This window comes from Pelodiscus sinensis, unplaced genomic scaffold (assembly GCF_049634645.1).
Source record: "Pelodiscus sinensis isolate JC-2024 unplaced genomic scaffold, ASM4963464v1 ctg34, whole genome shotgun sequence".
In the NCBI taxonomy this organism is placed as follows: Eukaryota; Metazoa; Chordata; order Testudines; family Trionychidae; genus Pelodiscus; species Pelodiscus sinensis.
Genome location: NW_027465849.1, coordinates 4,679,294 through 4,693,074, shown reverse-complemented (window position 1 = coordinate 4,693,074; position 13,781 = coordinate 4,679,294). Strand labels below are relative to the sequence as shown.

The 13,781-nt window shown below is 52.1% G+C and overlaps 1 protein-coding gene across 3 annotated transcripts in view; it reads right to left on the bottom strand.

The window, feature by feature from the left end:
• Positions 1-13,781, bottom strand: part of DLL3 (delta like canonical Notch ligand 3) — a 329,262-nt gene that overhangs the window by 166,205 nt on the left and 149,276 nt on the right. For all 3 annotated transcript variants that reach the window (XM_075915298.1, XM_075915296.1, XM_075915297.1), the window contains exon 8: positions 4,793-4,907. In XM_075915298.1, coding sequence (XP_075771413.1) covers positions 4,793-4,907 — 115 coding nt within the window. The remainder of the gene's footprint in view (positions 1-4,792; positions 4,908-13,781) is intronic.

Below are 13,781 nucleotides of genomic sequence, written 5' to 3'. Positions count from 1 at the left end.
GTTGGGAGCGCACTGGCTGCCAGCCCCATCCCCGGGGACTATCAAATAGTCGTGTAACAGCAAAGTTTTCATGCAGTTACAGACTATTCAATTCCCCGATATCGAACATCCCTAGCAATGGGAGTTTCATGCAGTGAGCCATATGAAAACTGCAGCCTGTCAGCTACAGCTTAATCATCCGGTAGGAAAAGATCCAATGGGAGAGTTCGTGCCAGGGCCCCGTGTCTGCACTGAACAGATACACGGCTGGGACAAGACTGGCTCACCTACGTGTTAGTATCATTAAAACAGATGTCAGGCGATAAGAACGTGTTCAGGATTTAGACTTTCAGGAAGGCTTATGAGGGGTGGGTGAGATTCTGTGGCCTGCACTGTGCAGGGAGTCAGACTGGGATCATAATGGTCCCTTCTGACCTTAAAGTCTATGAATCTATGAATCTATTACTTTTTAAAATTTAAGCTTGGAACTCACTTCTGTGTTGGTCACCTGCTTTAACTCTCCCATTGCCTTTTCCTATGTAGAGCCTCTGGGTATCCTGCAGTAAACGGGCAAGATCTAAAGTGCAATTGACATGGGTAGGCGACTGGTCCTTGGGGACTGGGCGTGACCTTAATATTGTTGGGTTCCCTTCGCTCAGGCAGCTGCGCCGGGGTGGCGAGTGAGGTTGGCGTGCTCAAGGGGACCGTGCGACTCCATGGCAAGGCCGTGATAGCACCCGAGGAGTAACCCTGGGATGGTGAGGCCTACAGATCGCATCGCAACCAGTGTGGGCTTGCACCAAGGTTGTTGTCCTGCTCCTGAGTCACGCAGGGCAGCCTTACAGAGGGACTGGTGGGAGTGGGACCCAGACCGATTCTGACCTCGTTCAGGGCCCAATCCTGAGCCACTGACAGCAGCTGCATGGGAAGCCAGATTCACCCTGACACATTGATTTGGTAAAGCAGGTGTAACTCTCTCCGAACCAGACCTCTTCCCTCCATGCTCCCTGATTTTCCCGGGCTCCTGGGGGCGGGCTGTTCGAGCTCTCCCGGCAGCAAGCAGCCTGGACTGACTTTAACAAAGGAATTAGGGTCTGGCTCACTCCCCACTCATCACTGAGTGCTGCTCCCCGATGGTCATTTTGGCTCCAGCACCCTGGGCTCCTTTCCAGTTCCCAGCCTGGGCAACCCAGACCGCAGCTGGATTTGAGTGGAGGAGAGGCTGATGGAGAGAGCCAGCCAACGTGCTGGGGAAGGGGGCACAGAGACACTAAGCAAAGCCCCCTTTGGGCTCCCACCCACCAGGCAGCTGAGCCCCTGGCAGCACTGGCCCAGATGGTACCAGCAGGACCAGTCCCTGCTGAGCCCAAATTGTTTACTCAAGTTGGGGGGGGAGGGGTAGAGCTTTTTCCACACAGCCTCCACACTCCAATGAGGACACCTCCAGCTATGCCCCATCCACCCCAGCAGGCCAGACGGGGGTGGGGAGAAAGCTAATAACTGGTGCAGGTTACTCCTTTACAGCCTCCTCCTAGGGGCATTGTTATTACAGCCCAGCTCCCGCAGCAATGCTGCTGCACCTACCACAACCCCGCCCAGCCTGGCGCAGGCTCCTGTATCCCCCGAGCCTGCCCAGCGAGTGAGCCCAGAGGTTCAGGATTCCAGTGGTGCTTGATGCCAACCAGCAGATGGCACGAGGGGTGCAGGAACTCTCTGGCTCTGATGACAACACGAGATAGCGAAGGGAGGTCTCTGCCAAGAGGCTCAATGCAGTGGTTGTCCTAACCAGCATGAGAGGCTTAGGTGCCAACTTTCCTTCTAGCCAGGGGGCGCTTGACAGCCCCCTCCACCCAAGCCCCCACACAGCCTCTTCCTGCTCCACATCTGCCCTGGCCCCGCCCAAGCCCCTGCCCCTTCCCACTCCCAGCGTCAGCACCTAGAGGGAGAGGTACGTCTACATGAAGACATTGAAGCAGTTTTGTTCTGTCGAGTTCCATTAAAAAGGGACGGGGGCCAATCCCGCCCGGAGAAGCGGTGTAGCTATTCGATAAGCCCGCAGCGGGTCAGCTCAGCCACGGCTCTCAAAGGCGGGTTGTGGTTTTATCGTACACACAGCCAGTTGTTTCCAATACTTCCGCCCTACTTGCACTGGGTGCTTGGCTAAGTAAACCGACACTGGATGTGACTACACACTGCTCAGGGCTTGTCTCTTTCTCCAGCAGGCGCTGGTCCCATAAGAGACGTCCCCGTCCCCAGCTTGTCTCTAATATCCCGCGGCCAACATGGCACCGCCATTGACTGCTGCAAATAGCGGAGGGCGAGGAGCAATGCGGAGATCTGAGGTGGAACTGGAACGCGGGGAGCGCTAGTTCTCTGCGAGCCGCAGATCTGTGAATTCTGCAGAGCCATTGAGTCAGAGGCTGGGGCTCTCAGAGGAAGGCCGGGGGTAGACACCTGCCTGTCCCTCACCTGATCCAGAGCAACAGGGAGCAGCCAGCGCCCCCCATCATGTCAGAAGAAGCACCCTCACGCTAAGGGGAGGTGGTAGTAGGGTGCCACATAGCCCTGGGGACACCAGGAAGGGTCACAGCTCTGAGGGCTCTTTACAAATTCGGGTCTTCCTGAACCAATTCCAGACAACCCTCGGGCCAGCGCCCAGGCACAAGATACCACCAGCTAACCCTAGCGGGAGTGGATGGCAGCATGGCGCCGGGGGGGTTTCTGTGTGCAAAGAACAGAGCCAGGGCTCAGTGAAGGTATGTCTACACTGTGGGGGTTTTGGGATACCGGAAAAACTCTGCCGCATCCAGGGAATGCGTTTGCTCTTCTGCTTTTTTTTGCGGGAGTACAAACGCGCTCTTTCCCTCGTTCCATGAGGATGAAGGGCTCTTCCGAAAGAGGGGCATTTTCCGAAACTGGGCCCAGTGTAGACGGGCCAAATTTCGGAAAAGCCTCTTCCGAAAAGAAATCGGAAAAAGCTGTAGTGTAGACCTAGCCTGAGTTGAGTGCAACTCCCACGCCCCTCCCCGGCGTAGCCCCCACATGTGCACCCCTCGCCCACTGCTGTGATGCCAGGGCCACTCAGCCACCAGGGAATACACTGTTCCTGAGTCCCAATCAGCACCCCTGCCAGCCCTCCCTTCCATTGCCTTGCGTAGCATCCCCCATTGTAACACTGAGGTCAGAGGCTGCACAGTCGTGTTGGCTCTTCCCGCTCCCCTCCCCCTCCGTACACACATGGGAGTGTTATAAGGGGGTACACTGGCTGTCTGGATCACGCAAGCCCAGCATTTGTCATGGGAGGAGGGTAACAGAGCAGCGCAGACACCAAGCGATGAGAGCGACACGGGGGGAGTAGGGGGTTGGGGGAGACGGAAGCTGTTAGTGCAATAAGGGCAGAAACCTGCCTGTGCAGAGCAGGACACGCAGACTCGGGGTGAAATCAGACTCCTGCAGATGCCGGCCCCTCCCCAGGGCTCCATGCCCTGAACGGGAGGTTAGCAGCACTACATACGGCGACACTGGTGCTGACAAGTTCACACTCCCAACGTAGCCCTGGGGGCAATATGAGGATATAAGGCCCCCAGCTACCATAGACCCTATACCACGTCTGCTCCAGGTGAATGCTCATTCCCTACAGTGTCCCCTGCAGGCAACACAAGGATATACCAGCCCAGATCCCATAGCTCCAGTATGGCACCTGCTCCAGGTGAATGCTCATGCCCTACAGTGCCCCCTGCAAGCAATACAAGGATATACCAGCCCAGATCCCATAGCTCCAGTATGGCACCTGCTCCAGGTGAATGCTCATGCCCTACAGTGCCCCCTGCAGGCAATACAAGGATATACCAGCCCAGATCCCATAGCTCCAGTATGGCACCTGCTCCAGGTGAATGCACATTCCCCACAGTGCCCCCTGCAGGCAATACAAGGATATACCAGCCCAGATCCCATAGCTCCAGTATGGCACCTGCTCCAGGTGAATGCACATTCCCCACAGTGCCCCCTGCAGGCAACACAAGGATATACCAGCCCAGATCCCATAGCTCCAGTATGTCACCTGCTCCAGGTGAATGCACATTCCCCACAGTGCCCCCTGCAGGCAATACAAGGATATACCAGCCCAGATCCCATAGCTCCAGTATGGCACCTGCTCCAAGTGAATGCACATTCCCCACAGTGCCCCCTGCAGGCAACACAAGGATATACCAGCCCAGATCCCATAGCTCCAGTATGGCACCTGCTCCAGGTGAATGCACATTCCATGTCACTGCATTCAGGGGGATAAAACGCCCCAGCTCCCACAACACCAGTACTGCACCTGCTCCAGGTGAGTGCTTGCTCCCCACAGTGCCCCCGGGGGCATCAGGGAGATATAACGACCCCGGCCAGGTACCACAGCTCTGCTGCTGCAGCGGCTCCAGGCCATCCCAACCCGACCCATGGGATTCAGTACGAGCAGCCAGCTTTGCGTTCTGCCCGAAAAACACCTGGAAAGGAAAGCGATGAGCTTATACTCGGCCACCCGCAGGGGACGCTGCTGCCAGCATGCAACGCAGCTGCCCTCAAGCTGCCTCAGCAACCCCCTGCAATCACCTCCCATTCGTCTTAGCTTCATGCACCTCGGGGCATGCATGCCACCCCACCTTCCCTGAGGAGCGGGCCCGCGGCGCAGGGTGGGGCTGGGGCAGCGGGAGCGTGCGCTGTGGATGCATATAGGTTTGCAGGGCTGGCTGGGTCAGTGAGCGGCAGGGGTGGTGAGGAATGAGCAGGGGGGAGGGGAGGTCGCAAGCGCACCATGTGTCTTCGTTACCTCGGTGGCAAAGATGCGCGGCTCCATCTGGTCCGGGATGATATAAATAGGGCGATAGGGGCCTTCTTTGGGGTACCCAGCAGGGGCACGGGAGAAGATCGGCTCCGATTTCCTGCTGTGAGAGAGAGGGGAAAAAAATCCAGCGTGAGCAATGGGGGCGTGATGAGATTACACAACTGCAGGAAGAGGGCTTGAATAAACCCTGACCATCAGAAAGCCATATGTAGGAGGTCATGACCCAGTTTGCCCAGTTAAGGGGGATAAGGGAACCAGCCATACTGTCCCATGATTGAAGCCAGAAACAGGGAGTTAGGATTCCTGGGTTCTCCTCCCAACTTGCTGACTGAATCAAGCAGACCAATGGAATTATGTACCCAGCTTCCAGTGCCTAGGCACCCCAGGATGGACCAGGACCCCATGGTTCTAGGCACTGCACATTGTTGCTATTAGAAGTATTATGGTAGCACCCAGGTGCCCCTGTGATAGAGCAGGAGCCTATGGTGCTAGGTGCTGTACACTTTTATTGCTATTGGGTGTGTTACGGTAGCACCTGGGGGTGTACAGCACCTAGCCCCACAGGATCCTGGTCCATCCTGGGGTGTCTAGGCATTACCGTAATACACATAATAGGAACAGAAACATCTTATGGGTGCACCTGGAAACCCCAGCCACGAACCAGGCCCCCACTGTGCCAAGTACTGTACAAACAGCAAATAAGATGATGGGCCCTGCCCCAGAGAGCTCCCAGTCTAAGTATAAGACAGGAACTGGCAGCTGGAGCCCGGCACAAGGAAACAATCAGCCAAAGATGGGGCTGCAGATCCTGGCACAGCAGGGTGTGAAGGAAGGATGGCAAGGAGGACAGTGCAAATGTTTAAGAGGAGCTCCTTCCAACCAGGGCTGACTGCAAGCCCAGACCCTAATCCCTGTGTGGATCTACAACATGCATCTCCTCTCTGCTCAGCATCAGGCCGGCCTGCGTCCCAGTCTCTGAAAGCAGCTAGAACACGTCAGCACAGAAAAAACAACGCGGCCAGTAGGGCAGAGAACTCACCTCCCTAAATTCCCAGGTGCTTTGACTGCTGAGCTCGCCCTCCCCAAAACCCCTGTTCCACAAACACACACCTGGCTGGTCTGCGCTAGGGAACAGGATGTAGACTCAGCTGTCTGGACAAGGGTACGTCTGTCCCAAAGAAAATTCCAATATTTTATTTGGGATGGAGGGGTGGTTCAAAAATTTCTACATATTGAAAAGTTTCAACCCAGAGACGGGGGGGGGGAGGGGGGGGGAGGGGAAGGTGGACATTTTGACAAAAGTTATTTTGAATTGTCTTGTGGAAAATAGAGTCACCAAAACCTTTGAGTCAAAGTTTGCTAGCTCCCACTAGAAAGCATTCGCAAACATTAACAGCAATACAGAGAACAATACATGTGACATGTGTTAGGTGTAGTACATGCCACATTAATGGGCACGCTGGGTGAAGTTACGAACTATGCTCCTCCCACAGTTCTGTTCACCCATGTGAGTATCTCCCACAATCTGCAAAGCTGAGGCCAGTTTTGGCATTGAAAATAAGAAGCCCGTAAAAGCCAAGACACACGAGCCCAGTGTCCCAGTGCAGTTTGGAATCTACCTCAACCCTCAACTCTTAGTATCCAAAGCAGAAATATGCAAAGTGCAGAACTAAACCAAGTTATGGAACTGTTACAAACTGGTGGGGTGGATTTTGGGGCAGGGAGGGGTAAAGAGTTTTGTAACTTGTAAAGATGAGACTATAAATACTATTATCTGAAATGCAAATCTTTGAAGCTCACTTTGGGTATGTCTACACTACAGTGCTAATTCGAACTAACTTAGTTCGAATTAGTTAATTCGAACTAAGCTAATTCGAATTAGCGCATCCAGACTTAAAAACTAGTTCAAATTAGCGTTTTGCTAATTCGAACTAGCTTGTCCACACAGAGTGGACCCTGAACTGGGGTTAAGGCTGGCCAGAAGCAGTGCCGGCAGGGCATCAGAGGAGGACTTAGAGCATGGAGCTGCTGTCTCAGGCTAGCCGAGGGCTGTGCTTAAAGGGTCTTGACCCCCACCCTGGACAGACAGTTCTCAGGGGTTCCCCGCTTGCAAAGCAGTCCTGGCTTGGAGTGCCCTGAGTGCCCACACTCAGCACATCACAGCACTCGGACATCAGACCGGCTGCACTTGCTGCAGGCTGCCATCTGGGGAGAGGGGTCAATCGGGGAGCTGCAGGAGAGTTTCCACTCCGCGGAGCCCGCAGAGCCACCCCAGTCCTCCCCATTGGGGGCTCATACCCCATTCCTCCCTCTCCTCCTTCCACTTACCCCTCCCTAGCCCCCCTTCCTGATGTACAAAATAAAGGACACGTATGTTCAAAAATAGAAACTCTCTTTATTGAACAAAACTCGGGGAGACTGGGAAAAGGAGGTGGGAGAGGGGAAGAGAGAGGGTGGGGGAGGGGAGGGCAACTACAATGATGAGGGGTTTGAAATAGGTCCCATATGAAGAGAGGCTAAAGAGACTGGGACTTTTCAGCTTAGAGAAGAGGAGACGGAGGGGGGATATGATAGAGGTCTATAAAAGCAAGAGTGGTGTGGAGAGGGTGCATACAGAAAAGTTCTTCATTAGTTTCCATAATAGAAGGACTAGAGGACACCAAAGGAAAGGAATGGGTAGCAGGCTCCAAACTAGTAACAGAAAGTTCTTCTTCACAAAGCAAAGAGTCAACCTGTGGAACTCCTTGCTGCAGGAGGCTGTGAAGGCTAGAACTAGAACAGAGTTTAAAGAGAAGTTAGATCAAGTCATGGAGGTTGGGTCCATGGAGTGGTATTAGCCAGGGGGTAGGAATGGTGTCCCTGGCCTCTGTTTGTGGAAGGCTGGAGAGGGATGGCACGAGACAAATGGCTTGGTCATTGTCCTCCGTCCATCCCCTTCAGGGTCCCTAGTGTTGGCCGCTGTCGGCAGACAGGCTACTGGGCTAGATGGACCTTTGGTCTGACCCAGGACGGCCATTGTAAGCTCAGGGCTCAGGGTCGGGGGTCTCAGTGGACCACCCTGATTTTCATGCAAACCTGCTCCTGGGTGGCCAGGCTGGCAGCTCTCTTGCCCTAGACGGCCACTTTCCTGTGCCTAGTGCAGAGGTCATGGATGAGGTCCACGATGTCTGCACTAGACCAGGCGGGCGCCCACCTCTTGCGGTCCTGGGCAGGCTCCCAGGAGCCGCCAGCCTGGTCCCGGGAAGAGGCGGAGGGCTGGGAGGCAGCGGGTGGCTGGCTCGAGCCGTGCCAGGTGCAGGGTCTGCTAGCTGTGTGCTGGCAGGCTTGCACCTGGCACGGGCATCATAGCCAGCCCGTGCCCCTTTAAGGAGTCCGGGGCCGGGAGGGGGGCAGTAGAGTTTTCCTGGTGTTGGCCAGAGTGGCCACCAGGGAAAGCTGGGGAGGGCTAGCCTCCCACTAGTTCAAATTAAGGGGCTACACAGCCCTTAATTCGAACTAGTAAGTTCGAACTAGGCTTAGTCCTCGTAGAATGAGGTTTACCTAGTTCGAACTAAGCGCTCCGCTAGTTCGAATTAAGTTCGAACTAGCGGAGCGCTAGTGTAGCGCCTATGAAAGTTACTTCGAACTAACGTCTGTTAGTTCGAATTAACTTTGTAGTGTAGACATACCCTTTCTGTTTAAAATGAACATACTTCTTTTCCTATTGTTCTACTTTGTGCTGAGACAATAAACCCAGCTAAGTTTATACCCAGCAAATCTCGAGTATAGGTTTAAAAAAAAAGCTTTTTTTGGGGGCGGGGGGGGGGGGGGAATAAAAATAATTGGATTTTCAATTTCAAGGGTCTTTTTCTTAAAAGCAAGCTTGTTTGAAGTGAAATCTGAGTTGAATGCAACATTTGTTTTGTCTAAATGTATAATCTCTTAAAGCATTTAAATAAAAAAAGAAATATGTTGAATCCATAAGCCTCTATCAAAATTATTGAATTAAAGAAAGAATCAACATAAAGAAAGAATCAAGGTAAAAACATCTAACTTTTGAGGTGGAGCTTCATAAATAATACAATATGTAGCACTGTGTTAAGGGGTTGTTTAATTAAATTTTATATGTGATTGCGTGTGTTCAATTTAATTCCAGTTACCATTCTAATGTGCGGGATAAATCATAAGCAAAAAGTTAATTATCTAGCAAATAAGCAGTATCATTCACCATTTTCCAACATACTAGAACTGTACAATTAATCAGAATTTGAAAAGACTAAGCTATATAAATTGCTTAAATAAAGTTATATAGATATAACATACCCTCCAAGGTAGCAAAAAGATGTACCAATGCTAATGTAAAAGCAATTTCATTGTAAATCAACACGTTTTAATGGTGCTATCAGGGATAAAGAATGCCCCTTTGTTTAGAAAATACCTAAAGTATGAATGAATAAGATGACTATAATCAAGGCTTTAAATTGCAGTGCTCCACTTGGTGATTTAAAACAATCCACCCTACATAACCATAGGCACTTTTAGTCCAGTGGTCCTGAGCCTATGGTACATGTACCCCTGGGGTAGGCAGAGGTCTTCATCAACTCATCTAAATTTTTGCCTATGTTCACAACAGGCTCCATAAAAAGCAACTGCGAGTCAGTGCAAACTAAAATTTCATACATTGATTGATTTGTTTATAGAATCATAGAACGTTAGAGCTGGAAGAGACCACAGGAGGTCATCAAGTCCAGCCCCCTGCCCAAGGCAGGACCAATCCCAACTCAATCAACCCAGCCAGGGCTTTGTCAAGCCGAGACTTAAAAATCTCTAAAGATGGAGATTCCACCACCACCCTAGGTAACCCATCCCAGGGCTTCCCCACCCTCCTAGGGAAATAGTTTTTCCTAATATCCAACCTAGACCTCTTCCACTGTAACTTGAGACCATTGCTCCTTGTTCTGACATTTGTCACCACTGTGAACAGCCTCTCTCCATCCTCTTTGGAACCTCCCTTCAGGAAGTTGAAGGCTGCTCTCAAATCCCCCCTCACTCTTCTCTTCTGCAGACTAAACAAATCCAAATCCCTCAGTCTCTCCTCATAGGTCATATGCTCCAGCCCTCTAATCATTTTGGTCCCCCTCTGCTGGACCCTCTCCAATGTGTCCACATCCTTTCTGTAGTGAGGGGCCCAGAACTGGACACAATACTCCAGATGTGGCCTCACCAGAGCCGAATAAAGGGGAATAATCACTTCTCTGGATCTGCAGGCAATGCTCCTCCTAATGCCCCCTAATATGCCATTAGCCTTCTTGGCTACAAGGGCACACTGTTGACTCATATCCAGCTTCTCATCCACTGTAACCCCCAGGTCCTTTTCTGCAGAACCACTACTTAGCCAGTCAGTCCCCAGCCTGTAGCAATGCTTGGGATTCTTCTATCCCAGGTACAGGACTCTGCATTTCTCTTTGTTGAACCTCATCAGATTTCTTTTGGCCCAATCTTCTAATCTGTCCAGGTCACTCTGGACCCTATCCCTGCCCTCCAGCGTATCGACCTCTCCCCCTAGCTTAGTGTCATCTGCAAACTTGCTGATGGTGCAATCCATCCCCTCATCCAGGTCATTAACAAAGATGTTGAACAAAACCGGTCCTAGAACAGATCCTTGGGGCACTCTGCTAGAAACCGACCGCCAACCTGACATGAAGCCGTTGATCACTACACATTGGGCCCGACAGACTAGCCAGCTTTCTATCCACCTTACAGTCCATTTATTCAATCCATACTCCCTTAACTTGCTGGCAAGAATATTGTGGGAGACCATATCAAAAGCTTTGCTAAAGTCAAGGTATATCACATCCACTGACTTCCCCATATCCGCAGAGCCCGTAACCTTATCATAAAAGCTAATCAGATTCTTCAAGCACGACTTGCCCTTCGTGAACCCATGTTGACTATTCCTGATCACTTTCCCCTCTTCCAAGTGCTTCAAAATGGATTCCCTGAGGATCCCCTCCATGATTTTTCAGGGAACAGAGGTAAGGCTGACTCAGGTCTGTAGTTCCCTGGATTGTCTTTCTTCCCTTTTTAAAAGATGGGCACTACATTTGCCTTTTTCCAATCATCCGGGATTTCTCCTGATCTCCATGAGTTTTCAAAGATAATGGCCAAAGGCTCCGCAATGACATTTGCCAACTCCCTCAGTACCCTCGGATGCATTAAATCCAGGCCCATGGATTTGTGTATTTTTAGCTTTTCTAAATAGTTCCTAACTTATTCTTTCCCCAGCAAGGGCTGCCCACCTCCTTCCCATACTGCGTTGCCTAGTGCATTTGTCTGGGAGCTGACCTTGTCCGTGAAGACAGAGGCAAAAAAAGTATTGAATACTTCAGCTTTTCCCACATCATCTGTCATTAGGTTACCTCCCTCATCCGGTAAAGGCCCTACACCCTCTCTGATCACCCCATTATTACTAACATGCCTGTAGAAACCTTTCTTGTTATCCTTCACATCCCTTGCTAGCTGCAATTCCAGTTGCGCTTTCACCTTCCTGATAACTCCTCTGCATTCTCAAGCAATATATTTATACTCCTCCCTAGTCATCAGTCCAAGTTTCCACTTCTTGTCAGCTTCCTTTTTGTGTTTAAGCTCACCAAGGATTTCCCCGGTAAGCTAATCTGGTCACCTACCATTTTCTTGCTGCACATCGAGATGGTTTCTTCCTGTGCCTTTAATAAGGCATCTTTAAAATACTGCCAGCTCTCCTGGACTCCTTTCCCCTTCATGTAAGCATCCCAGGGAATCCTGCCCATCAATTCTCTGAGGGAGTCAAAGTCCGTTTTTCTGAACTCCAGGGTGTGTATTTTGCTACTCTCCTTTATACTGCTCTGTATACTATCCACTGGAGCGTAAGGAAACTATTTATATTCCAATCAAAGTATTTTATATACTGCAAATGAGAAAGCCAGCAATCTGTCAGTAACAGTATGCTGTGACAGTTCTGTTTTTATGTCTGATTTTGTAAGCCCGTAGTTTTTAAATGAGGTGAAACTTGGGGATAGGTAAGACAAACAGACTCTTGAAAGAGATACAGTCATCCGGAAAGGTTGACTGTATTAAGCCTCCACTATAATTGTCAAAAGCACCTGAGCACCTAACTCCCATGGACACTTCTGAAAACCCCACCAGGTGTCTATCTGTGCCTTGAGATGTCTAAGGACCTTTGACAATCTGTCACCATGTTCATAAGAGCAGGGTTTGTCCCTTTAACTTTCCAGTAGAAACAGAAACATGTGTCCATCAGCTGTTTTTGAGTCATATGAAGAAGTGGATTGTACCCATGAAAGCTCATGATGTCATCTCAGAGCCGGCCCAAGCCACGGGCTGACCGGGCTACCGCCGGGGGCGCCCCATTGTAGGGGGCACCGCGCAGGGTTGCCGCACATGCGCTAGGCGCCCGGGGGTGGGGCTGTGCTCCTGGGGCCCGGGGTGCTCGAATGGCTCAGGCCGGCCCTGTGCCATCTACATGTTTTGTTAGTCTTTAAGGTGCCGCTAGACTATTCATTGTTTTTTTAAAGTTTTTCCAGTTACAGGCTAACTTGGCTGCTCCTCTGAAGCTTTTATTCCCTTTTCAGCAACTCCAGTCCCAGCGGCACAGCTGCGAAACCCCGAGCACTACAACAGACCCACACCCACACAGCATAGCTAGGCTGAAGCTTGGTCTGCACGCCAGAGATAGGTGGATGTAAGCTGCCTTGTACTGCCTCTCCCCAAAACATTGCACCCCCTTCCGCTGGCTTAACTCTGCCTTGGCAAGAGGCAAGATCGATGTGTCAGCGTAGATACTGCATTGCTGACGTCGACAGCCGCTGGCTTTCAGGAGTTATCCCATAATGGCCCGCACTGGCAGGTCACTTGGTTTGAATGCCCTGGTGAGGGCGCACGCTCCCAACACTATGGGGTGACCGTATTTCCCGATGCTGAATACAGGACACCTGGTAAAATGACTCATCGTCAAGCGAGGTCCAGGGCAATCAATCAGAACTATGCAGAACAAATGTTCAAATCAGCCTCGAGCGGACCGAGCCCCCGTCAAAAAGAAACGCTGAGGAGAGAGTCTTTGTTTTTCCATCTTATGTTTAAGCTCTTGGGTTCACACGGGAAGGGGTGACACACACACGCTCCCGCCCAGCTCTTTCACGCAAAGGGGGTGACTGACCGACCCAACCCACCCTGCCAGGCACTCTTGGCCCTCTGGGCCTGGCTGGGCCCCCAAGAGGGTTCCATGTTTTCTCAAGGCAACACACGGGGGGGGGGGGGGGAGGCATGTAGGATCACAGCCCCCCACCCCCAGCAGCACCCAGCCACAGGGAGAGGGATGACCTGGGCTGTGTCTTTGCAGACCTCATCCCGCTCCTCCCACACACACTCCCCAGAGGCTGGAAGCAGCTTATCCCTTCCTGCCTGCACAGTGCCTAAAGGCAGCCAACAGCTCCAGGCTGCTGCTGGCCACCGACGTAACCCAGAGTCACCCCCTGGCTACAGCCTGGGCAGGAAGGGGCCAAGCCTGAAGGATGCCTTGTGCACCAGGGCCCAGGGAACCTGGCTGCAGGGGCTTCAGCGAACCCGCTCAGAGAGGTGGCTCAGCAGGGTAGGGCACCTCAGGGGCAGAGCAGCCCTATGCCCCCTGAGGGGCAGGACCTGAGATGGGGGGTAGGAGAAAGAGGGTGGCTAAGCCTCTGCCCTAAGGGCTGCTGTGGAGCCTCCAGGGTCAAGGTGTGAACAGACCAGAAATTGCAGCCCCTGCCTGCCCAGACCTTACCCGAGGGGCAGAGATGCCAGCACTGTGTGGCCCCACATGCTGCAGCTTTGCCCTGCCACCAGCCTTGTGCGTCCACCCCCATCATCGGCCCTGGATACCCCCACTCACAGCTTAGGGGCGGGCTGCTGGCAAGCAGGGATCCGACTAAATATAGCACCCGCCAGTATTGATGGGGGG